This window comes from Epinephelus moara, chromosome 10 (genome assembly GCF_006386435.1).
Source record: "Epinephelus moara isolate mb chromosome 10, YSFRI_EMoa_1.0, whole genome shotgun sequence".
NCBI classification, from domain to species: domain Eukaryota; kingdom Metazoa; phylum Chordata; class Actinopteri; order Perciformes; family Serranidae; genus Epinephelus; species Epinephelus moara.
The window spans coordinates 31,518,088-31,544,661 of NC_065515.1; the positions used below are offsets into that span (position 1 = coordinate 31,518,088).

General features: G+C 42.0%; 1 protein-coding gene across 2 annotated transcripts in view; it reads left to right on the forward strand.

Moving 5' to 3' along the window:
* The first annotated feature begins 3,446 nt into the window (after positions 1-3,446).
* The window catches only part of dennd1b (DENN/MADD domain containing 1B), a 116,512-nt gene continuing 93,384 nt past the window's right edge, over positions 3,447-26,574 (forward strand). For both annotated transcript variants that reach the window (XM_050054253.1, XM_050054254.1), the window contains exons 1-2: positions 3,447-3,723; positions 4,355-4,419. In XM_050054253.1, coding sequence (XP_049910210.1) covers positions 3,707-3,723; positions 4,355-4,419 — 82 coding nt within the window. In that variant the 5' untranslated portion in view covers positions 3,447-3,706. The remainder of the gene's footprint in view (positions 3,724-4,354; positions 4,420-26,574) is intronic.

Sequence of the window (26,574 nt, forward strand, 5' to 3'; positions counted from 1 at the left end):
TGTATTGCGACTTCAGCATTTATTTCATGCATGGAGTACTGTCGTCTAACACTGTAAGTAGCACTTACACGACACACTATAATTATGCAGGATCAAGTCAAGTAATCATGCCAGTCCTCACCAGTCCTCTACTGTTCACCACAGTCTGATCTGCAGGCTGCCGAGCAGCTCCACTGAAGCAGTTTGGGGTTAGGGGCCTTGCTCAAAGGCACTTCAGTGGTGGTAATCAAGGAGGGGCAAGTGGTACTCTTTCACTTTCCTAACACAGATCAAGTCAACAATCATAGGTGTAGATTTCAGGGGGACTCAGGGGACACATTGCCCTCAATATTTAGAATGTGTGCATTTCTGCCTCCCATTAAAAAAAATTAAGGTAGCAGAGGTCTTTTATTTTGATGAAATTAAAATAGTTTCCACTGTGAATTGATGCAGGAAAGGCAAAAACTGACATATAAAAACTCCTCAGAATGCAGGAAAGTAAGTGTTAGACGCTCAAAATTTCCCAGGTGGGGCCTCAAACCCCCATTTCAAATGTGTTGAAACAAAACTCTTTCCAACAACCGTCCCATCATAAGCTTGTTTCTCAAACTTGTAGGCCTATTTTTTTTTATGTAAGTGACCCATGTTTGATAAGCCGTGTTCATGACCGGCTTAACCTGTTGACCTAAATTTGCTGTTTGGGTTAGGGTTAGGGTTAGTTGCTCCTTTTGACCCCCAAATCCAAATACTGCCCTCTGAGCATTGCGTATGTTGTCACCTACAAGTGCCACAGACCATATATGGCAGATTCACATTTGCTGAGAGACCCAGAGGACTCCTGTTGGAATAATACAACCAGGTTGTCTGTGTGACAGTTTGTGGAGTAAACAAACCTTTATTTATGAGTGTGATGTCAACATTACACTGTACTATGCAATATTAAAATAATGACAGTCTTAAAATTATATTTTAAGATAGGGTCATTCACAAGAGGTTGATAATGCAGAAACCAAATTAATCTATATGACATTTCAAAGGTGCAAAACATATTTGCTTTTAACTTAGCTTTACCGGCAGTGGCTCAGTCCATAGGGACTTGGGTTGGGAACCGGAGGGTCGCCTGTTCGAGTCCCCGTCCGGACCAAAATATGGAGCATGGACTGGTGGCTGGAGAGGTGCCAGTTCACCTCCTGGGCACTGCTGAGGTGCCCTTGAGCAAGGCACCGAACCCCCCAACCGCTCGGGGTGCCTCACCAAGGGCAGCCCCCTCACTCTGACATCTCTCCACTTTGTGCATGTATAGGTCCTGTTTGTGCATGTGTGTGTCTTTCAGACCTGTGTGTAATTGACAAGCAAGAGTGAAAACATTGAATTTCCCCTCAGGGGGATTAATAAAGTAAATAAACTAACTAAAACAAAACCAGATACCTCACAATGAACCAGGGAGTTCAGGCTCCTGAGGATCTGGGACCACAGGGTAGTTGCTTCCTTTGCACAGCTTGCAAACCAGTAAGGAGATTTCAGAAATATTGTTGCACTGAATTTCATGTAAAATTGTCACACATTTTCACAGACTGTACTAATTCTAAAGGAAATCCTCATATTTTACATTACTCAAATGCCTTTATCTAAAAATTTCACTCACATTAACAGGTTATAATGAGGAAGACAGTCAAAATGATCAGAAAGGGACACAAAACACCACAAAGAAATGCAAAGCAACTGCAAAGAGACACAAATTATTGACAAAAATGTGCAAAACACTCACAAAGAGACACAAAACGACCACAAGCAACATAAAACAACCAAAAAAGACTAAAAATTACCACAGAGACACAAAAATTAGCTAAGCAAGACATAAACGACTAAAAATAGACACACAAAGAAACCATTAGGAGACACAAAATGACTTTAAAGACACACAAACCACAACAAAAAAATGATAATTACCACAAAGAGATTCGAAACCACCACAAGTCTGTCTTGCTCCTTTGTAGGAGAGGTGATAGGGCCCTTTGCATGTCTGTACTCAGAGACCCACTGTCTCATAATGCGCCGATGGTGAAAGGTGCGAATTATCACCCACCTCTGCAGTTCTAGGTCTGAGGATAATTTTAGCTTCATTCAGCTCATTGTCAACCCATGTTTTTTATGCTCTGAAACATTACTGCTTTAGTTTACTCTGGCTGCTGTCATCAGCGTTGTTGTCGCTGGTGAACATTGTGGAGCTTTTAGTGGCTAAGGAGCCAGATACTGCCTTTATGAGTAGGTGAAGATCAACACAGGCCTAAAAAGAGAGCTGATCTTACATTTACCAGGTAGTAATAAACATGACTCTAAATGAATGTTACTGCTGCTCGGTATCTTCTAGATCAGGGGTGTCAAACAGAACCGACCTGCCAAAGAGTCCAATATGGCCTTCTAGATGACTTTGCATACCTAATGTTGACTGAGAGGTGTCAGGAGCAATTTAAACATGTAAAATGCTGCCTTTGAGGCTTTCCACCCTGCCCAGAATACAGTTCTCTGAAATAACAACAATGAATGAACAATGAATACTTATTGTGGTCATATTTAAGGATATTGAACATTGTGCAAAATACTGTCAACCAAAAGAATCTGTGTCAGACTTCTATCTTAAAACCATATTAGTGTAACCCTGCTGCTGACGCACTGACAAAACTTCAGACTGTAAATGGTTTGTAAGGCAGGGGGTGACTTCACCTTCTTTCTCAATAGCTTCCTCTTTCATGGTGAATTATGAAAAAATACACATGTAATGAGAGTGAGTAGTAGACTGACTGAATGTGGACAAAAATGAGACATACTGTTGAATTTACACATCATTTTTGAGGATATTGAGGGCTGTTCATCATTTGTTTTGTAAATGGGTGAGCGTTTTCAGAATGTCCTTCTTTACACTAAAAAAAGGGAAAGTTTTTATGCAGTGGTTTCACTGTACTGGCCCACTTGAGATCAAATTGGGCTGTATGTGGCCCATGAGCTAAAATGAGTTTGACACCCCTGTTCTACACGCATATAGGCAACTGTTTGCTATTATGTTCAGCTTAGCAACTCTGTAGGAGGATGATGCTAATATGTGATGTTATAATGTATTTGCAGGTTGTTTGGGAAGCCTCAAGTGACCCAAACATCTATTAATACTGGCTCAAACTACTTCTCATTTTGGAAGCCCTCTCAAGGACCCCTGATGGTTCAGGGACCCCACTTTGGGAGCCACTGCTGAAGGCTACCGCTGCCACAATTACTATATTAATAACAGTCTCATTGGGACACAGGTTTTTCATCGGAGGCGTGAATCACACAGTTCAGGTCTGCTGTGTGTATCCTGCCTGTTACTCATGTTTAAGTGGAGGAAGGATGCTTGCAGGCAGAAGCAACAGCAGCAAGGTGCTCATCTGACGTGCTGACGTCACCAAATCTTTGACAGCACTTCCTGGAGTGGTGTTTGTTGTGGGAAATAAGCGCCGTGGTGCTGAAGTAGAAGGGGGATTCAGGCTACATTAAACGGCGGAAGGACGGCACAAACCACCACTATATCCCACCTCCACAAGCATGCGGTGGCTGCAGCTTTCGACCGGTATCAGATAAGGCAGACGAAGTGACGGCTGAGACTGAGGAAGGACGAGGTGGAAATATTCCGAGCAGAGCAGAGCAGAGCAGAGCCGCCGACAGCACGGAGTTGTCGCGATGTTGTAGCTAAACCATGGACAGCAGAATAAAGTAAGACGCCTGAGTTTGTGTTTTTTATCCCCCCTCTCTTTGTCGCTTCTTAATATAGAGAGCTGTCGAGCTAACGGCTAATGTGTTGTCCGTTGTAACGTTAACTCAGAGCCGAGATATACGAAGGAATGTTTGGCCGTAACGTGAGCTATCTCCAGCAGTGGATTTAACCGCCAGGCCAGCTGGCTCGACAGCATTTGGGTCAGTCTGTTGCTCCGTCTACTAGCTGACCACCAATTAGCAGCTCCGCTAGCCAAGCAGACGGCGTTAAATAGGTTACATGTGGACACGACACCGAGCGACCGCTGTAACACCGGGTCCCGTGACCCAGGTTTGGCCACATAACGTTGTCACAGATAAGAAAACTTCTCATTCTCGCACACAAAAGCACCACCAGCTTCGGCTAACAAGCGGTTATTGACATTACCCGGTATTGACAACATGACTCACGTTAAGTAGGGCAGCTCCACTATATGGTTGCTAATGTAACACTAATGCACATGTAGTGGCATTCAGCACAGTGGCTGTGTGAGCCAATGCTGAGTACACACTTGTTGCCTGTGATTGTGTGTAATAACAACAGCTGCCCCCCTTATCTCCCCCCGAGTAAACACTGTTTTGTTCTTTGCAGGGAGAATCCAGACAGAACATTTGATCTGGTTGTACAGGTGGCATGTCCAACATCTGAAAATGAGGGTAGGTGATGTCACTATTTCCATTGATAATGTGCTGTCAGTATGTGATCTGCTTGGTGTGGACAAGTAAAATGGAAAAGTTTCTAAATGTCATGCAGTTATCTATTGGTCAATTGAGGAAGTGATCAGCCGATTAAGGGATAATCAAAATAATGATTTGTTGCAGCCTTAAATAGGACGTATCAATTTTTAATACTTTTTACATCTATTTGATGCACTGCTGGTCATAACCAATTGCACACTTAAAGCTATTTTGCACATTTTCTACAACCTCTACCTCACTTTCTTTACTCCTGCAGTGTTGATGTTTTTATTTTATTCCTGTATATTTCTCTTGTATATTTAAATTTTGCATATATTTTATATTTCTGTATTCTAATGTCCAAATACTGTTTGATTACTTGCTGCTGTAACAAAAGAATTTCCCAGTTTGGGATCAATAAATTACTATCTGTCAGTGCTGAAATGATGAGATGGTTGGTGTAAAATGAATTGTCAGTAATTTTAACAGCCAGTCATTCTTTAAGTGTTTTATCAGACGAGAATGACAGATATTTTTAGTTTGCAGCATCCCAAAAGTCATGATTTTCTGCTTGTCACAGTTTTATATTCTCTTTAAATGTTATATGTTTGGGTTTTGGCTGTTGGAAAGACAAAACATGACATGTAAAGATGTCCCCTTGGGAAATTGTGAACAATTAATTATTTAAAAAAGCAAAACAGACAAGAGTTTTCAACGTTGGAAGTGGTTGTGAGTTCGTCTTCATAAAGAAGTTCATGTGTGCTTCCCAGTTGTATTTTTTGTAAGCCATGTGTTTGTAAAAATGACTGTTTGTTGTGTAATTACAGTAATTGTAAGGCTGTACAGCCAAGATGTCATGCAGCGTTAGCAATAGTGTTTCTGCACAGTATTTTAAGTCATACAACGGGTGTCACATAACTTGACTGCATGACTGAGTCCAGTCTTGCACAATGAGAGCAATCATTATGTCTGTGGTGTTATAACGTGTGCTCCAGAGTTTACTCTGTCAGGATCCTGAGGACAAGAGAAGGTCACAACTGATTTCAGCTGTAAAACTGTCAGAGATGTTAGCTGCTGCAAGATTTTGTTAAGCATTCTCAATTTATTTGACTGATTTTCCAGTCTACACTGTTCCTTTATTAGGCCTGACCATAAGTTAACCAGTGCAGACATTTCTCTTGTAACCGTGACCCCACAAAGATTGTTTTAGAAAGATCATGCTTGGGTCAGCAAGCTGCATGAACCGTACTGCTGTTTGCAGTGGTCAAACATTCCAGCACTGGTGGCCAGGACAAAAAGTGTTCAGACTAGCTCGGGAAATGGCTGTGGCCAATGAAGAACAACACCATATTCTACCTTTTATGAATATGGGAAATAAAGTAACCTATATTTCACATCAATATCCAGTGTCGGCCGTAAGTCAAATATCATGTAAAAACATTTTCACGGTACATTACACTAGCTGTCTTATTTTGCCCACTCAGCTTTGACGTTAAAGAGGTGTTATGTGGACGGTTCACTTGTGCAGCTGCTGAGCTGACCAGAGTAGACTCAAAGTTGTCCTTGGATGTAGATCTGATATTGGATTTTAAACCAAACTCATAAACCACCGGCCTGTGCTGTAATAACTGACTTCCCCTCATGTATGATCCAGGGTCAGACTCATATCCGGACTCTTGCTCCCTGGAGTACAGCTACAGAGCAACGTTTGCACACCCCTCAGGTCAAATTGAACATACGCATTCTGCTCAGTCATTTGAACGAAATGCTCTTTTTGCCCTGTGTTGAGTCCTGATTGGACGTAAGAATGTCCCTGTTGAGGCCATTGTCATGATGTAGAAGTACACCGTCTGCCAGCAGAGGCTTAGGGTTGTGGTGGATTTTTTTTAAAGGAATAGTTTCAGGTAACCATTTGAGGAATGAATCACTTCTCTCTGAATCTGATCAATTTCCCTTTCTTTGACTTGGGTTTAGCTGCTTTCTGTATGAAATGAAATGCTGAAACTGTGCTAAATGGACTGCTGTCATTGTACCAGGCATGAATGGATTGATTGTATGTGAATATTACATATGTACACATGCACAAGGCCCTAAAATTCGACCTGTCTGATAGTTGCGTATGCATTTATCTCAATTCTGTAGTGCTGACTTTTAGTATGAGCTGAAAGGGTTAATGCTATGAGTCATAACACACCAGCTTTGGCTAGCTACACAGTCACTCTCCACAAACTAGAGATGTTTCTCCTTCAGCCAAACATTAGGTACTTGGCCAAAAAGCACCACTTCACATTCACACATTATCTTCCCACTAACTCACAGAGGCAAACAAACAACAGTGTAATCATGATAGACTATAATTAAATTGTCATAGCAACATGGTGCAGAACATTTGAGCATTTGGAGAAGTGGTGGAAGGTTTCAGCTTGCTCATATTTCTCATATCTCCTCCTTGCAGTTTAGGGAATACAAGTTTAATTTTAGATTGATTTTGGCTGCGTTTCAGTTTTTGTGTACTCCCTCTATCAGCCAACTAGTTTGTAATGGCTTGCTTTAGAGTGACTGGAAGGGTGTCCTCTTTGAGTGTCTGGAAAGCTAGGTGTGTGCAGGGTGCAGGGTTCTGCTGATGTCGCACCACTGTTTGGCCACACTCACCACATCCTGGTCCCGCAGGTCTGAAACTAGATCCATGTGCGTTAGCATGGCATGATAGTGTTGTAGTGTAGGAGGTAGTCCCCTTTGTTAATACTACTAGACCAGAGCAAACTGCAGAGAAACCTGCGCTGTTGTCAGACAATTATAGCTCAGCCCTTTATAGATGGTCAGTACACCTTTCCCTCAACTTCCTGTGTTAACTGGGTTTCACACTTTCTGTAGTTAGCGATATGTGTGCAGAAAACACCCACATGTTTGCAGACAGGCTTGCAATAGGCAAATTTTTTATTAAGTTGTTTCTCAGTGACCTTTTGAATATGGCGATCTCAGAATAGGTTGCTCACTCATTATAAAGGTAACATTTTGGTATATTTCTCTAAGTGACGGGCTCTCCTAAGCCCAGACCTGAGTGCTGAATTATTAATACTGATTTTAATAATTAATCAATAACTAATTAATCACTGTTAAGACTTTAACCGAAAAATATATCAACTGACAAAGAGCAAAATTGGCATTGGAAACCTGTCCATCTGTGGCTTGTTTAAGTAGCTAAAGCTATGTTGACTTTCCATAGATAACGGCAACGTGTGCAGTGCACTATTAAAAACAAGTGATACAGGCGTGGTGTGACAACACAGAAAAAGGTGTTGCTTACTTGGACAACTCGCTGGATTTTGACTTGACCCAAACTGAAGTAAGCGCCTGCAGATTTTCAGATAACTTGAACACTGTGGTTGCCTCTTCCTTCACTAAGTCCCCCTTGCAAATATGTGTTGCATATAGTTTCACTAAGCAGCACACAACCCGTTCTTGACTACTGAGTTATCCACATATTTTGAAATAAAAAGCATCTGATTGTAATCAGCCAATCTGGGGAAATTTCTGCTTTATACAGGTATTTGTGCAGGCCTTTTTGTTATTGAAAGAAAGGCTTAGGCCTTGTTCAAGTGTTCTGCAAATAGTGTCATTTGCTTCCTCCAGAACAATACTTAAGTTGTGCAGAATAATTTGAACTGTTTGCATATTGTGTGGCCTTTTTCTGACTACCAAGTAACAGAGTGGGAGTGGCAGTTTTGAGTAACAGCATGACTCTTGGGAGGTTGTGCTGCAAAAAAGCTGATGTAATATCAAAAGCAAATTATTTTGAGTTTTAAAAGTCTCTTATGATTAATCAATTTTATCATTAATTATTAATCATTACTATGGTTCCCTGTGGACCTTTTAACCTCTAGTAACGCTATGGATATTTTCTGTGAGTGGGTTTTGTAGTTTTGTTTATCATGATGAGCACATGTGGGGGATGTCATACACAGTCCTACCAATGCTGCAGTACTATTCCACTGACACAACAGGTGGTGGTAACATGCCAAGATACGCTGCAGTGTGCCAGCAAAGGCATTAAAGAAGAAGACTGTAGGCTAGTAGACATGGATGTAAACAATGCTGGATTGATGCTGATGTGGGAAGCCAACACCAGCCATATAATTAACAATGCCCACCAGAAGCTAAACTTTCTGCGCCAGCTTTAAAAAGTTTGGTTTGACTGAAGAGGCGATGCTGCACTCCTACAGAGCTACTGTGGTGAGTGTCCTCGCCTTCTCAGTCACAGCGTGGTAGGGTAAGACAACCCGCCTTGAGAGGGGACAGTTGGAAAGAGTTGTATGCACAACATCAAAGGTCATTGGCCGTGACCTTCCCTCTGTCTCCTCCATATATGCCACAGGTTTCAGACGCAAGACGCAGACGGCCATCGCTAACTCCTTTCACCCCTGCTAGCTCCTTTTTCAAATCCTTCCCCTCCGGTATGGAATTCCAAGGTTTTAGGTGTAGGACATCTCGCTTTAGGAATAGCACATATCCTGAGGCTGTTCAACACTTGCACTCTGACACATAAGCACTTGTAGTAGTACAGCAAGTATTAGCCAACAGGCACTTTAAAAGTAGGCAGGTTAGCAGCACAAAGCACTTAAGGACTTGATCATATTGTGTATGTTGTGCACTTATTTGACATATTTTATTTATTTATGTGTGTAGTCTTTTTTGTCTGTTTTTAAGAGCTGCACTGAGGCAAATTCTTATCATCTGTGTTGACATGGCAATAAAGTATTGAATTGAAAACACTTGAAAAATGTTTAAGAGGGAGGAAATGCATTTGACACATATAGACCTCAAGGATACACGCTGTGCGTCTCGGTGAGTAACACTGAAAGTAAACATAGCTTGTTTACAAAAAAAACTCCACAGGGCACCTTGAAGGAAGCAGTTTAAAACTTGCATCCCTTGTAACTAAGCATTGTTAAAGATAGTCCTGAGGTGCAGCTGCCAATTCAGCACATTGTTTTTCACTTTGTATTTCCAGTGATAAAAACCAGAAAACTGTCCACTTTAAAATCAATTCCACTACTCTTTGTACTTTGTTGTCAAATGCTCTGGACAGATTTGACTGTCACGTACACTGCTGTTAACATAGTCTCATAAGATTCCTGAAGATCTGTGATGTTCAGCCAACAGGGCCATTCAGCTACTCTGCATTACATGGACTTTGCTGCTATTGATGTATGACCTTTTAGTCCCAACATCAAGTCTGATTCTCAGGCATCCACATCAAGTTTTTGTCTTACTGTGGTCAAGGAGAGTGCTAGTTGTTAGTGTGTCGCTAGAAGCATGTCATTTTGAATAAATAACTCTGCCAGTGTTTGTTCCCGCTGGACAAAGTCCCAATTATTACTCCCATGGGTAGGTTTGATTTCCCCCCGTCTTTTGGCAAACACTTGTGGTAACAACATAACATCAGTGGTGCAGGTAGGAACAGACAGTCCATCACCCTTCAGATTTGATTTTAATACAGTAGCTTTTGAGATTTGACGAGAGCATCAACATTCCTTAACACAAGTGTAGATGGAGAAAAAGAAAAGCAAGAAAATAAAGCTCACACCTACAGTGGTGACAGTGTTCATATCTGGACTTGGCCCCACATTTCTATCCACGGATGTGTGGATAGATGACAGACACTGGCCCTTTTTCCTCATGCACGTCCACGGAGACCTGGCCTCCCTGTTCAGCCCGAGCTCAGTTCCGCTTAGCTCTGTTGGCTCAGTGCTCTGTGGATGCTCGGGCTGTGAGCGAGCGTTGCCTGAGAGCGTGACTGGCATGCTAGCTACTAGCGGCCCTGGCTACATAAAGCCATATTGATGTGCTTCCAAGATGCTGCCAAAGCTAGCAGATGACGCTAATGCTGCCAAGGCAGTAGGTGGGGACAGATGCTACCTGTCCTCGCCCGCTCCCTCCAGCCAGATTGTTCCCAGTAACAAAGCAATAAACTTAATAGATCAGCGAATCAATTTTACTGCAACATTCATGCTGCAATTAGGGTAACGATTTATTGTTTTTAAAAAAAAGCCCTTCACTGAGGGCAGTTTGGTTGGCACTGCTGCCTCACAGGGCTACAGTCTTGGGTTTAAAATCTGGCCTGGTTCTTCTTTCTGTGTTTTGCTTAGCATGCTTTTTCTGTGCACATTTGCTGCAGTCCTGCCTCAGTTCAGATATGCAGGTCAAGTCAAGTCATTTTTTTAGCCCAATATCGCAAATCGCAAATTTGCCTGAGGGGGCTTTACAGTGTGTACAGCGTATGACACCCTCTGTCCTTTTCACAGGTCAGATGAATTGGGAGCTCTAAATTGTCAGAATGAATGTGAATGTTTTTCCATGCCTATATGATAAACTGACTTCCTTTATAACCTGCACAGGCACAGCACATGACATCGTTTAGCCTTAGAGAGTGGGTGAAAGCACATATCTTGTTTTCATCTCATGTTTGTGCCTGTCAGTTGTTTATCACTGGGCATGTGTCTTTTTTTAGTGAGATAAGTGATAGATTTATTGGCCGCTCTGGTTTCACAAGATTTCTTCTCACTGTTATTAAAAAACACTGCACTTAAAATATAAGTGCACTTGCATTGGTTTGGGGACCAGAAAGCAATAGTGTAGGGTATACATAATTTGCTCTTTGATTCACGCGGCCTTATAGCTTCACTTTGTCCAACTATGAAAAGTTACTTTTGTTCTGTATCCTAAGAACATTTTCGCTGAGACCCGGAGGTCTCACAGTGTCACCTACTGCTCGCTAGTTAGTTATCAATCTGCTTCCTTTTCTGCTGTAGCCCCCTCAAGCAGCGCTGTGATGTTCCTTTTTTTTTTCCTTTGGCTTTCGCCCCTTCTCATTTCCACCCTTCGTATTCATAGAGCAAAACTCCCGTGTAGTAGAACTTTTAGAAAAGGTTGAACGTTGACATTCTGCAAAATGTCAGAATTGCTCCTTGACCCGCGCTTTGTCGGATCTGCAGTCTGATTGGATTCCGGCTGCGTGTTGAGTTCACGGTAGGCTCACACTCAGATGGGAGGCCATTGGAGTACTAACAGATGCCATGGCAGCAAGGAGGGTGTTGATTGGTCATTAGAGAGGCCACACTCCTCCACTCACACTCCTGAGAGGACCCCGGGGTCTCACACTTTGTTTATCTCGCAACCCTTCTGCCTTTCTCTTTTGTCTCACCCATATGACTTTACTAAATTGGCTCTTTTACACAGAGTCAGATATCACCCAAGTCTTTGTTGTCTTTTATTGGTTTCCTCTGAAGCAAATTGAGGAAGTCTCTTAACTTCCCTGCTATGGTATGGTAATGACCACAGTGTGAGTGAACTTTGAGAAATCCCCTCCCACTTCATGTCCTGAGTGTCTATAGGATCATGTCTGACCCACAGTCTAACTTTTAGCAGCCTAACCTCGTCTTTTGTCTGCATGCGGGGTGGCGGTGGATGGATATTTGGGGTTGTTTGTTTGTGTGCTGATGCCCTTTCCTTTTGTGAGCACTGTTAATGACATGGCATACTAAGACATTAGACATATGATGGGCCACTGTGTCCAAAGTGCCCTGTTAATGTGTTGCAGTAAGCAGTGCATGACAGTTTGCACAGAATCAGAACAACTCAATGAGCTGGGGGATAGGGCCAAAAATGTTTTAATGCTAAAAATATTTGCATCAGTAGATATCAACAATTATCACAATAAATGTCAAATAATTCATTCTTTCAAGTTTAAAGGCTTTTTTTTTTTTTTTTTTGCTCCTGAGTGGTTTCAACTATTCTTTATTATCGGGACATGACAGACATTTGCAAAACAGTGGAACATTTCACAAATCTGAGGTAGTTTCAAATCTGTTATAATCAAAATGCTGTCAATAATAAAACAATAAATTAGAGATATCTAAATTCTGGACAGCAGCATGTCAAACTCTTTGTACAGACGGTTTAAATATTTTGTGTTCTAGCTGTCAATGTAAACAAAATAGACAAAAATTTCAACCATGGTCAGTAAGTTTTAAACATATAAAATGTGATTTATGCTTTGATGCTTTGAAGATTTCGATGTGGTTGTAAAGTAACGCTGGATCATTTATTCATTGCTAATGAAAGACTATCTATTTGACTTGAGAATAAGTTAATGTATTAAAGTTTATTCATGTTACTTTTAGTAACCTTTATTTACATGATATTATTTAATTTCAATGAAACAGCCGCAACTAACGTAACATTAACCCTCTAACTTACCATTAGTATTAGCTGAGTCAGCCATCTATACAAACATCTTGTTGATCTTATGTACTTTTACGATTTGTCTTGTGTCAGTATGTGTGCTGTGTTCTTGTGATTTGTGTCTGTTTTGTTATGCCCCTGCTGCTTAGGATATTTTAAATTTCCCCCTGGGGATTAAATAAAATCTATCTATCTATCTATCTATCTATCTATCTATCTATCTATCTATCTATCTATCTATCTATCTATCTATCTATCTATCTATCTATCTATCAGCATGTTGAACGTTGTTTTAACTTTATAAGGTTACCACGCGCATAAGCATGTTGACTGTATTAGCTTAGTGATGGCAAGCCTTGGTGGCAGGTCTCATCTTCTTCTTCATCTTCTTCCTCTGTTTAGTGGCAACTAGCATTCATGGTACATTATCGTCTCCCTCTTTCATTGTTTGGCTTAATTGCATCAAATATTTATCAAATTTTTGTTACACATCTTATCTATCATGATAATTATTGTTATTGTTTTATCACCCAGCCCTAGTTCAGGCTACACATTGAAATGCATGTTGTGTAATGTAATGTGATTTTAAATGGAGTAGGACCAGTAAGACTTGAATATGTACCAAAACCTGCATCTGCGTTATTGACCATGTATTTTGAATTTGCTTTACTTTTTTGGAATAGTTACATGTCCACAAATCAAGACTACGTTGTTTGATATGATCAGCAATGTGAATTCAGTTTCCAAGATGGATTTTTTCTTATGCTTTGCTTTTCTTCTCAGTTTTTCCTTTGTACGACACAGCAGAGGTTTGGACCCGAGTCAGACTCGAGTCACAAGTTTGATGACTTCAGACTCAACTTGACAAACTCAAAAGAGATTTTTAGCCCTACCCTGTATTTTACCACCAATGACACATGACTTGAACCTTTGACTTAAAAATATGTTATACCTTCCCCTAAGCCCAAAGATCAAAAAGTATGTCAAAACTATGTTACTTAAAAAATGTGCCATGAGTCAATTCTATATCAACTAGCAAGCAAGTCCACAGTTATTTTTTTGTTAGCGTACAAACACTGAACTGTGGTCAACAAAACACCAAATGTAGTATGCAAAACGTGCAAGTCGAAACAAACAAATACAACTTTTAAAAAGCATTCATTATTTTTGTAAATGTAATATACTGTTACTCCGTTGTTACAATGGCATTGCATGTGGTGAAGAGTCCATTATGACTAGTTAAGGACTCGAAAATCAAAGTTTAGGGCTTGGGACTTAAATTAGGACTTGCCTGTCTTGACTTGGGACTTGAGTGCAAAGATGTAAGACGTTCTTGTGACTTGCAGAAACAGTGATCTGGTCCTACCTCCGCTACACAATAATAGATGTAACACAAGACTTGTTTGTATTTCTATTTTAGTTATCCAGAAGACAAAGTTGGCCAGCTAGTGTTACTGCCTCTCTCAGTGCTCTACAGCCTTGTTCTTTTGTCCGTGTCTGGAGTCATTTGTAGCTCCCTGCTCGCAGTCACTCATCCATTCAGTAAATGTGTGGTGGCCTGCTGCTCACTGGGTTTAGTTCCAGCTCTTTTCTTATTTAAAAGAGATGGAAACAAGTGTTGTCCTCACATTTCACCCTGGCTGGCTCTGTTTCAGATTATATGGTGAAGTTCAGGCTAAAAATAGTTTCGTTTTTGGCCAGTGCAGACACTTGACATGTGAACCGTTAGCCAGGTAAGGGCACCAATGAAATTCCAAGAGATTCATCTGGCAATAATGATAACCTGCAAATATTACAATACATTTTCACGATTTTATTGCAGGAGAATTAAGCATTCAGTGCATAACCTGGTTTTGTTGTTCGGGCTCTGTTTGTGTTGACGCAAAATTCCCAGTCATTGCTAATCTCTGTTCAATCTGTCCAGGAACAGCTGCTTTTTTCACACATACATGTTTCACTCACACTTTGTATATCCTGTCTCTACCTGTTCTTCCTCCAACATAGCAACTTTTTCTCTGTGATCACACATTTGCACAGGCGCAATTGTTCTCGCGCCCCTTTTTGATTATCACTCGTTATGACAGGGACAGACGGGCCCTACAGGGAGAACGGAGAGAGTGAACAAGTTACTGTGACTTTTCAGGTGGTGCCATGCGACCTCGCTACACTCATGTTTTGGCAAACACGCACACATACACACATGCATCCACCACCAGCAGGGCAGCTGTAAGTTGACTTCTCTGTTGTTTCTTCAGAGCACCAAGTATTATTGGGCAGAGCATGAAGAACTGGGGCAAAACGAGACGGGGTGGGGCAGGGAGATGGGGAGAGAGGATGAAGGAGGTGGTGGATATGCTGATGGCAGTAGTCTATAAACTGAGAGGTGAGGTACTGAGGGGGTTGCTGGCTGAGCTTTCCCACTCACTGACGCAGTACTGAAACTCCAGGGGCAAACTGTTTTTTGTGTGTGATAGCAGGTACATGTTTAAGTGAATAGTGTGTTGTACATGTATGGCTGCATGTGTGCGCGTGTGCACGGCCGCACGCATGTGTGTGAGTGTGCATGAGAAAGAGATGCAGAGGCTGTGAGAGCTGCAGGAGGCTCATCTGAATTCACTAATGCTGCCAGACTGGGAGAACATGGAAAGACTTCTAGGCACTGACGCTCACAGGCTATTTTTAGACTTCCCCTTTCCGCGGCGAAAAAGTGGGGAAAAGTAGGGACCCGATCAATGATTTAAAATGAGATGAATTTGATGAATGCAGAAGGGTTTCATCACATCACCCCCACTTGCAGCCTCGCAGCATTGTTGTCGGTGGCTCGTGTTTTGTTTGTGTGTGTCTGTGTGCGTGCGCCGTGCATCTTTGTGCGGTGGCAGATGAATTTATTCCCTTGTGACCACTCTTAAGCTATGCTCCAGAGAGCTGTGGGAATTTTATGTGTTTAAAAATAAAAAGCATGATGCAAAGGCTAGGATAACGTCCAGCTGAATTCAGCTTCCAAAAAATCGCTAGTGTCATCTCGAAGCTAAGCTCTTCTTCACATGTATCATGTCAAAGGATGACAATAGATGGCTAGGAAGTGTATATGTTCAGCACAGCAGATGGCACGAGCATGTACAACCAAACACACACACGCACGCACACACACAAAACAAGTATTGTGAGTCAAAGAACAATGATTGGCTGGTTCTTATGCATGTAATGCCAATGTGGCCTAGTTTAGCCCACAATTGAACAGGATTACTGCAGCTCCTGCTTTAATGTAGCTTTAGTGATGTTAATCTGTCCCTAGTCTGGCAAATTGGATTTCATAAAAAAAAAAGCTGTGCTCAAAAATATGTTGACTTTCGTGACTGTCATATTGAGAAGACTTTATAATGACAGGATTTTAACAGGATTTGGGGTTGACTCATGACTACATCAACCTGCCCACATATCTTGTCGTGTGCAGTGGGAGTGATAGCAATACCAGAGGCTCATAAATCTTTTCATATGAAGGATTCCAACCATATTAAACAAGACACCACTCTCTCTGAGATTTTCCTGCAGGAACCTTTTACCTGTGAGTGTTTTTGATTTAGGATTGAGTTTAACACAAATATGCTAGCACAGTATATGTACTCTTATTTGTATTGTATTGTGAGGACATAATACATGATGTAAATGATGAGTATTCATTTTGCAGGGGATCTCCAGCGTTCTTTAAACCCTATTTTTAGACGAACGGAAGAAGCAGATGAAGGCAGAGATTGTTACAAAGGATGTAGTCTCAGGTTGTATTGTGGTCTCACAGGGCTGCTGTCACATAGACTGATGTAAAATGATCCAAAAGATGAATGACGTAAAAGATAGAAATGTATTTTCCCCGGCAATTAAGGAAATCAACCTACTTATTGACATGGTACGAGTACTGGTATCCTGACATGTAGACTGTTGTCCTTTAGACCTTAATTTTTGTGGCCAAGGCCAAACCCAAGTCAAGCAGAACTAGTCATACAAGCCCACTGTCTGTGCTGTCATTTCGGCTTCTATCCCCACTATTTACATGTCAACAGCTATGCCCTGAGGCTATGTCTCTCCATTCAAGGCTGCTTCTATGTTGCCTAACACCACACAATTATGGTGAAGACGGTGGCGTTTACATGCATGTAGTAGCCCTACTGGCCCTTAATTTGGGTTCTGGCCTATTTTTTCAAGACAGAAAATATAGGTCATTCTTGATGTCTTTGTGAATGTCTAAGACCATTTATCATTGCATATCATGTATTTCATCCACAAGGTCTTTGTTTTCATGTAAATGGACATGCACACGCACAACGCACGCACACACAATCACACACACCTTCCAGTACTTCATCCACCTTCATGTTGACTGTGTGCATTTCCTAGATGTGAGATCATTTCTGGTTATTTCGCTCCAGTGGAACTGGTTTAGATGTGGCTAGGAGTTGTATAAACATCTAATACCCATTTCAGACTGACACAATGATGCAGGATTAACCTTTATTTGTGGTCAGAGTGAATAGGCTAACATCTGTTATGCAGCCAGTCCTCAGGACCTGCCTCTAACCAGGGTGGAACTGCTGCTCGGCTTTTAAATGAAGTCAATTTTATTTATAAGCCCAAAATCACAAATTTGCCTCAAGGTACAGCATATGATCCTCTCTATCCTTAGACCCATGACTTTAGTATGGAATCCTAAATGTGTTTCTGACAAAAATATTGGGATTACTGTCAACCTGATAGACACTAGACACTGGTGTCTAGTGTCTAATTAAATCTCTTTTAGTCATAAATTCTGCTTTTGTAAATCTCAGAGATACTTAACGCTCCAGTGTAATCACAGCAACAGCTACTATGAATGAACTGAATGTGAACAACTCCACACACAACAAATATACAGTTGATATTAGGTCTAGTGTGGAAATATTTCATGTGTTTATTTATTGGCCTACTGACGGTAAATAAGATGGCCAAAATTTGGATGATTTATTTTTAAGGGTGGGTGGCGTGGTGGTGCAATGGTTAGCATTGTTGCCTCACAGCAGGAGGGTTCCTTGTCCGAATACAGGGTGGGGGAGCTCTCCTGTGTGGGGTTTGCATATGCAGTCTGAGGAAGCGCATCATGCTCGAAACGTCACGCAAAATAAAAAAATGCATACGGGAGCTCTTTTGGTGTGCGGATCGCTTTTTTCTTTTTTCATGGGTTTGCATGTTCTCCCCATGTCAGTTTGGGTTTTCTCTGGGCACTCCGGCTTCCTCCCACAGTCTCAAAGCATGCAGGCTAGGTAATTGGTAGTCTCGCTCACCAGACCTTTCTCAAGAAAAAAAAGGTCTGGCTGCGCCGACTCTCACTTTAAGATTGGAGAAAAAAATGCCCCGGCTTTTTTTTTATTTCTTTCAACCAATCAAAATTGTTCTTGGTGGTGCCACAGCAACGGTGGGCTTGAAAACTGCTACACAACCGGAGGTGGTAGGGCGGGACTTCAGCGGGTGGCTTGTTCTGCCCAATGAGAGGCTGATCTATGCAGCAAACTTCCGCCCACTCAGACTAGGTAATTGGTGACCCTAAATTGACTGTAGGTGTGTGTGTGTGGTTGTCTGTCTCTATGTGTCAGCCCTGTGATAGTCTGGTGACCTGCCCTGGGTGTACCCTGCCTCTCGCCCAATGTCAGCTGGGATAGGCTCCAGCCCCCCTGCGACCCCTAACAGCAGTTACAGAAAATGAATGAATGGATTCTTAAGGGCTTTAGGACATTATAATGGGCAGTTCTCACATTTTCTTGATACACTCTTAATTTACAAAAAATAAAAAATACAAACTAAAAATCATTGTCAGTTGCAGCTGTATTCAGATCTATTGTAACCAGTAAATTGCTGGTTTAGCAGCAGTCTCTGGGTCCTGTGTGAATGTGGATGACAAGGAATTAAAGCTGTGACAACAGGCTGATATTAACGGGTCCAGTGCGGGTAGAATGTGTGTTTACTGACCCACATCAAACAGGGGTTTGTGTGTGAAAATGGGTGTAGTTTTGTTGATATGTCTTAGCCAAGTCCTGTCTGCTGAATCACTTGTTTGCTAAACCCACTTTTCAGATTCCCATGAGACCAAGAGGAAGCATGGTGATGAAGCACAGTGAAATGAACCAATCGGCCTCTGTAAACACAGATATTATTATAACATTTAGTCAGTTTGTCTAACTACTTGCAACCCTGACTTCATTTAACTGATGATTAAACTGGAGAAAAGCAAAGGATGGTAGTGGATAAACAATGGTTAAATATTTTGGACTGCAAGGGCCTTTTGTCTTCAAATGGCCATCCCAGATTATCTCTTTAGTTATGGTTAGTTATCTTCTACTTTTTTGCTGAGGCCAGTTACAGTTTGAGGAAGTGAGGGTGTGTATGTATGTGTGTTTGTCTGTGTGAGAGAGTTTCAGTGGTTTGATAGTGTATTTTTCTGTCAGTATTTCGTCCATCAGTCCTGCAGAGCGCTGAGACCCCTGCGATTGTGTTTAGGATTAGGCACTATTGTACGCTTTTAACGGATACAGATGTATTGTCATCCCTGTGGAAAGATTGGCTGACTGACTGACTGCCTGACTGAGAGCTGTCTGTCTGTCAGCCTTTGCATGTGAACTTCAAATCACAGCTCGGCAGCACCAAGCATGTAGCCGCCAAAGGCAAGGCTTTACACTGTCATCAGCACCACGCAGCTGCCTCTGGGTGCTGTGCCATATGACATTAGCTGAGATCGATCCTCTCCACACCTCAAGGAGCTGCTGTGCTACACACAGTGTTTTCTCTGATGCTGCAACCACCACCTCAAAGACAAGAAAAGGAATTCTCCCCTAAGCACGTGTAATTGAGTGACAATGACCTGATCACCAGAATTTTAAAACTTTTCAAGTTGTATATCCAAAAACAACATTTTTGACAGACTTATCATACAGCCGTTTCCGTCACATGAGACCACACTGAACAACATGGAGTCTGCACAGCTCCTTTTACAGTCATAAATAATGAAGTAAATAGTCTACATGGTTCGTAGTAGAGTTAAAGCTAACTTAGCTCTTAGCACAGGTTACATTCATGTGTTTTTATGCATATGAGCTTAATAATAGAGTTATTAATTTACTGGGCTTATATAGATGTTGTTTTTTGACCGTGGCAGATGGTTGGACCATATGGAGAGAAGTATGCAATTATGTGAAGAAATGTTGGTGTTTAAGCCAATCAGCCAACAACCAGAGATGGAATCATCACTATTAACTTGTGCTGTTGCAACAAAACTCTGCAGCCCACCCTCCTTTCCCCCTTTCTGTTTGGATAAATATCTGGGTCATACCTCACATTTCAGGTTATATCTCAGATGTAAGGGCACGTTACTGCTTTAATGTAAGCATTTGATTTTGTTATTCTGCAGCAGCTGAGCATCATGCAGCGTAGAAAGAGTTGGAGAGTAGTCTGTCTAGGGAGATACTGGTTTGTTTTCCTTAGCTTAGGAGGCTAACAACCCCCCCCCCCCCCCCAAACATGCTGTCTGTGGGCTGTGTTGAAGATGCAGTCATGCGGAGCCAGTGTTTGACATAATGTTGGACCAGTATGGAATCTGACTGGGAATATCAGCGCTGATATGTGGTGATACACAGAGGCTGTCACAAAGGTTGCATCCATATGCTGTGCCACTCATTCGTGAAGCTGTGAAATTGGGTTGCATCCCAACTAGCCTGGAGACAGTATCGCTTTCACTTCTCTCTTTCTGTCTTTCTCTCCACCTCTTCTCTCCGTCTCTCTCTTTCTCTCTCAGCTCATCCCACTGAAGCAATTTTTCTGGGAAGACGAAACAACTAATGTGGCATTAATAGGGTCACATCATCTCCATGCAGCTCTTTCTTTCTTCTCCTTCCAGTGGCTGAGGCTGTTGTTTATCTTTTTTTCAGATGTAGCGGTAGAAATGGCTTAGAAATCCCCCAGGCCAGCATCTCTCACATGTGAAGCCTGCCAGTTGATTTTTTTGGCTGGTAAAGGAGGTTCTACCTTAGAGGTTGTTTTCTTTTTTGTTTTATTCAAATTTTCAAGCATTGGAATTAAAATGCATCCCCCTTTTGCAAATTTAGACCTATTTCCAGACCTAAACTAGTCCAATATGATGATGCATGCGCTTTTACCTTTTACAAGAAATTTTATACCGTATAGAATGTGTTGTATCAGCATTTTCAAGTTACAGACATCAATTAAATGTCAAACTCCAATTTAATCCAGGTAGATTTTGACTAACCTAATGCTTTTACTATTCGCGTCAGTTCCCAGTCCTCATTTGTAACAACATAGTGTGACCAATCAGAATTAGTAAACTTAAGGACCATATCATCATTTAAGAAGTTTTTCTTTCTGAAAACCTCTGCCCACTAAATCAGCATGAAATGTAATGCCATTTGCAGTGTGCAGTCTGAGACTGGATAGGCAAAAGGGGAAAAAAAAATGTTTTAAACGTGTGTGAGTGTGTTTTTCTTTCTGCTGGCCTTTGAAAGATGCCAGTTAATCTGCTTATTCCTTTAATTGTGAGTGTAGGGGTTGGGCCTCCTCCCGGCCAGAATAAGGCTACTGATCCAGAAGTAAAACGATGACCACCACAGTTATTCCTTCCTTTAGGTTGTGCAACCCCCCTTAGTCTTCTTTAGCCACCCCTCGTCTCCTCCTCCTCCACCGTACCCTCCCTCGGAGGAAAGAAAGCTTCTTGTTCTGACAATAGACATTTTTTACCATATGTTGGCTTGACATCTTCATCAGGTTCACAGCAGGTTACCTTAGTTAACTTTCACTCCACTGCCTGATGGGATTTTCTCCCTCTGTTTCTCCAATCGGCCCAGGCTCAAAGTCTAGACGGCCTCCGAGGCAGGGTCCTTCCAGCCCTGTGTCCACAATGGCCGTATTGTGGATGCTTAGTAGCTGTAGCTTCCTCCCGTTACAGCGAACAGGCTAGTGCTAAAACAATGCTTTTGTCCGAGGGCGTACGAGGGGGGCCTAATCCACTACATACTGTGAAATAAATCTCTCTCAGAGATGAGAGAGCGAGCGAGAGAAACGGAGTGAATGAAATCACTGCCAAGGAGGTTAGAGTGCAGCAGTTTAACCCCTGGCCAAGAAAGAGGGAGGAGAGGAGGCAAAGGGAGCGAGAGAAAGGAGGAACAAGGAGAGGCAGGCGCTACATCCCTTCATCTCCGGAGCACGGATGGAGGAGAGGGGCTGCCGGTGGCTTTCACAGCCTCTCTTCTCACCAGAGGAGCTGCTGTTCACCATATGGGATTTGGCCTCTCTTAACAAACAGGCCCCCTATTCACTCACAACACACATTCAGTCGTTCATGGAATAAGGTGAAAAAAGTGCATTTTTTATGCCTTTAGAACATTGGATGGCCATGAGGGCTCTAAGTCTGCGTTTGATTCACATAGTATAGAGAATTATAAACTAGAGGCTTTCATCTAAATGTGTATTCACACTGGATTTAGGGTTAGATCTTTTTGTGTTTTACTGAAATCTCTCTCAGTCTTAAAGCCAGCACCATGCATTCAGGCCACTGTTATTGAGCTGCCAAGGTGATCCTATAGAAACTCAAACGTAGGCCTCTGCACTGTGGGTGTATTTCATGTTTATCATATGCTTTTCCCCAGTTTGCAAAGGCTATTTTTATAAAGCCTTACGTCATTCAAAGTAAGCTCTAATTTTTTAATTTAGTGACAAAATGGCTTAAAGTTGAATAACTTGCCGTGCGGCACTGGACAGTGCGAGGTATCTGACACACTAGTGCGACGCGCCAACTTTTTCTCTTCCAGCCAGCAGCATTAGCAATGACATCCTCTGCCAACAGCTTCTTTCTAGCCTACTTGGAAATCCCAAGAAGCGTAGATTTCTGCCAAGATGAAGATGCCAGCATTTTTCATTTTTAGCCTACTTGGAAGTGCCAGTAGATTTATGCAGAGAATAGAAGAAATAAGAGATGAAGGAGTAGGCTTATTTCTGGTCTCTCATGTTTCGGTGAACATATATCTTGCTAATTTATTCTGTTTAATCCCATCACGTTTAAAGGATCCACCTGAGTAGGTAGGAAGGAAGTGTCAGTTGGGAGAGACAGAGCTCTACCTCCCACTCTTAGGCAACCCATCTATTTCTTCCCTCACCTCATCCTTCCTCCTCCCACTCTTTCCCTGTTGCCCCGCTCTCAGTTCCCAGCACCCTTCACCTATTAACCCTCCTTTCTCCTCGCTCACTCCTCTCCTCTGACTTTTAAAGACGAGCGTCTCAGGAATAGCCGAAACATTGATTTTTCACCATATCTACCACCACTGCCCCCCCTCTCCCCAGTATCTGTGTCACGGCTCAGGGGCTTCCCGCATGTTGCCCCCATCGTGACTTGGAGGTCAGCCACGCTTGAAGCCCTCAGAGATCAATGGACATGCAACTGTACAGTAAATATTCACTTGCTATCTATCTGTAAACACGCACGCATTTGTGTGCAGACACACGTGCACTTTGCAAACAGGGGCCAACGGTCACTCCATGAGCTTTTTGTCACATTTGCCCACCTCCATTTCCTGGGGTGTGAATTGAGGAATCTAACTCTGGATAGGTGATTTCAATTCAATTCTCACCCACTGGATCTGTTTACACTCCACCAGGGTGAAATATGCTATTGGTTGTTTTCCCCTTGTCACTCTCGCTACCACTGGTGTCACATCAACTTGACTGTTTTATACTGTTGTACAACAGCTCTTTATAGATTTTGTCAACTGTAGGAAATATAATAAACACATCCTGAATCAGTTTTTGGAGATAGGTGATGGAAAGGATGTTTAGCAAAGCAGTGCCTCATGCAGGCAGTGTGGTTTGCAAGACATATGTATGGACAAACAGGTGGCAGGCAGTGTAGGCAGGTGTAACGAAAGAGCAGGAAGTGGTCGATTAGTCTAAGAAAGTCAAACACTACGATGCAGTCACTGCATATTAGCATTTGTCAGAACTTATTTGAGTGGCGATGGACAGGACACTGCATTTCTGCTCTTTATAGAGATATAGACATTGTTATGAGCTCTGTATGTGTTCATGTGCTCATGCTTGCTTTGCCGGTGTCCTCCAGAGCACCTCGGTCTCTAACTTTGTCATTTTTTAATGTAACTGACAGCTACCTACTTGTCTGTTGCATGCAGAGCATGTTTTATGACCTTGTGAGCAAGCCAAAACATTCGTACGATGCACTTGTAAAATTCACAGCCTGTGTTTTGAAAATTCAAGATCCCACAGAGGCTGCAGACAGAAATGTATTTACTGTGGACTCATGGCTGTCCAGAATCCGTGCCTTGCAAAGCAAGTAATGAAACATGTTTGACGACATTCAAACAGAAGAAAATTATGAGCATGTAATTTGCACCTCAAATATTTTTTATGTGCCGAAAAGAAAATGGTTTAGTACAGGCTTTTTATTTTGCATATTTCTTAGGTGACAGTTGCAGTATTCAGAAATTAATTGTTCTGTTTTTTTGGCCAGTGCCACAGAGCTCTAGTGTGTGTGTGTGTGTGTGTGTGTGTGTGTGTGTGTGTGTGTGTGTAAAAGGGGAGGGTGGATTAACCGGTGCAGGATCTGTCATGGTGACATTTGTGTCCCCTGGCGGAGCAGCAGGGGTCCTCTTCACCCCTGTAACCTTCAACTTTCAGCCTTAACCCCCTTCAGGCCCCCTCTTGCGTCCACCACACGCCCAGCACATCCGAAGGGAGGGGTATATGAAAGCAAAAGAGTGAAAAAAAAATAAGGAGGGGGGTGCAGAAGTGAAGAGGACAGAGATCTGCAGGGGAGGGCGGGATGAAGAGAAAGAAAGGTTGTGGAAGAAATAGAAAAAATGAGGCAAGCATGGGAAACAGAGAGGAGAGAAGGACTAGAAATGAGGCAGAAGTGGTAGAAAGAGAGAAATTTGTCAAAAGAGAAACAAGAGGTAAAATGATTGGCAGAGAAATGTGGAGGTGGAGTTGAACAGAAAGAATAAGAGCCTGTTGGTTGGAAAGGAGAGTGCACACAGGATGCAGAGGAGAGAGGAGATATGAATGATAAAGGAAGGTCTTTGGTAGTGCTCTGAAGTTCTCACATGTCCTTCGCTGTTTTGTTACAGCTCACTGTTTTCTGCCTTCTGTGCTCTCTGTATTCATGCCTCTCTCTCTCCCTCCCTCTACACCACTCTCCCTCCGTGTGACTCAGTACTGAATTGAACATACACACCCAGTCCACCCTTATGAAATGTTTGGGAAAAGGAGTGCTGATTTGAAGTCCATTTGGTCACGTGACATGATCTTATATCTGTCTACTGTCAGAGCTTTCATGCATGGTATACATGACCCAAAGAAGGACTGTAACATGTATGTTAGTTATTTTGTTATCGGCAACTCATATGATAATAGATTCATCTGTTTGAGTAAATTTTTAAGAAAAGAAAAATATCTGGTGTCTTTACTCCTCTATGACAATAAACTAATATCTTTGGGTTGTGGACAAAGGAAGACATTTGAGGATGTCATTTTGGGCTTTGGGAAACACTGATAGACATTTTTCACTATTTTCTGGCATTTTCCCTCCATCTTTTGCTCAGCCTCTATTTTTTATCTCATAGTAAATACTAGGGCTGCACAACTAATCAAAAATGATCAAAATACCAATATGGCCAACTGCAATATCCACATCACAGGAGGTGACACAGGAAGTGATTATGGTACAGTGTGTCCCAACATGCCATTAAAAGTCAAGTATTGTGGTGCTACAGAGGTTCTCTAGCTTCTGACTCATATTCCAGACATAAGGGGATGCACTTGTTTGTTACAGACCCCAGCAAAAATCATGTTATCCTTTTTGGTTTGACCACCCCCCCCCCCCCCAAGTTGCGACTCACATGGAAATCACAATATCTGTCAAAATAATTGCAACATCATTTTTTTTGTTGCATATCCTTCAGCCCTAGTAAATACAACTAAAACGTAGTACTACTTAATTAGAATGGCTACCCATAAATTAGGGTCATTAAGCTTTTTATCATACTGTAATAACTACGGGGTGGGAAGAGGATCCACAATACGATATTATCACGATACGATATTGTTGCGATTTTAAACATGTTGCAATATATTGTGATAAAATATATTGCGGTTCTCCAGCCTGTGGCCATTTGCTGCATGTCATCCCCCCTCTCTCTCTCTGTATCTAGTGGACTGAAAAAGCAACTGATTATATCATTCTAGTAGGATACCTGAAGTTTAATTTGTATTTGCAATATTGATAATTTATATGATAAAAAAATCGATACTTGGCACTGTGTGGTGATGCAATATTGTCACACAAAAATATTGCGATTCTATGTTGCATCGATTTCTTTCCCCCACTCCTAGTAATAACTGATACAAGAGATAAATTTAAGGCTACTGAAATAAATGATTTCATTTACATGTAGCATGCAGCTACAGGTTGTCACCTGTGCTTTTCCTGCCCGACAAGTTAAAATGTCTGCTGTGGAGAAATTGGCACATGCAATATGTGTTGCAGCCACAATTAGAACTTGATCTTGAATTCAGTCACACTCCTCCTGTACTGTCAACCAAGAGGCAGCCGTGTACATGGACACTGGCAAAGTAGAGATTTGAAGCTCCTCATATTTTCATACCTTTACACACCTGGTCAGTCACAACAGAAAGTAGGCATGGCTCCCAAAAGTTACAAACAGTAAACCCCCCCCACCCTCTTCCCTTCCTGCCCCTTTTCTTCTGCTCTGTATCACACTCCAGCAGCAGTTCCCATCCTCTCACCCAGTAAATCAGCATAAAATAGCCCTAACTGTGGCAGATCATAGGGTA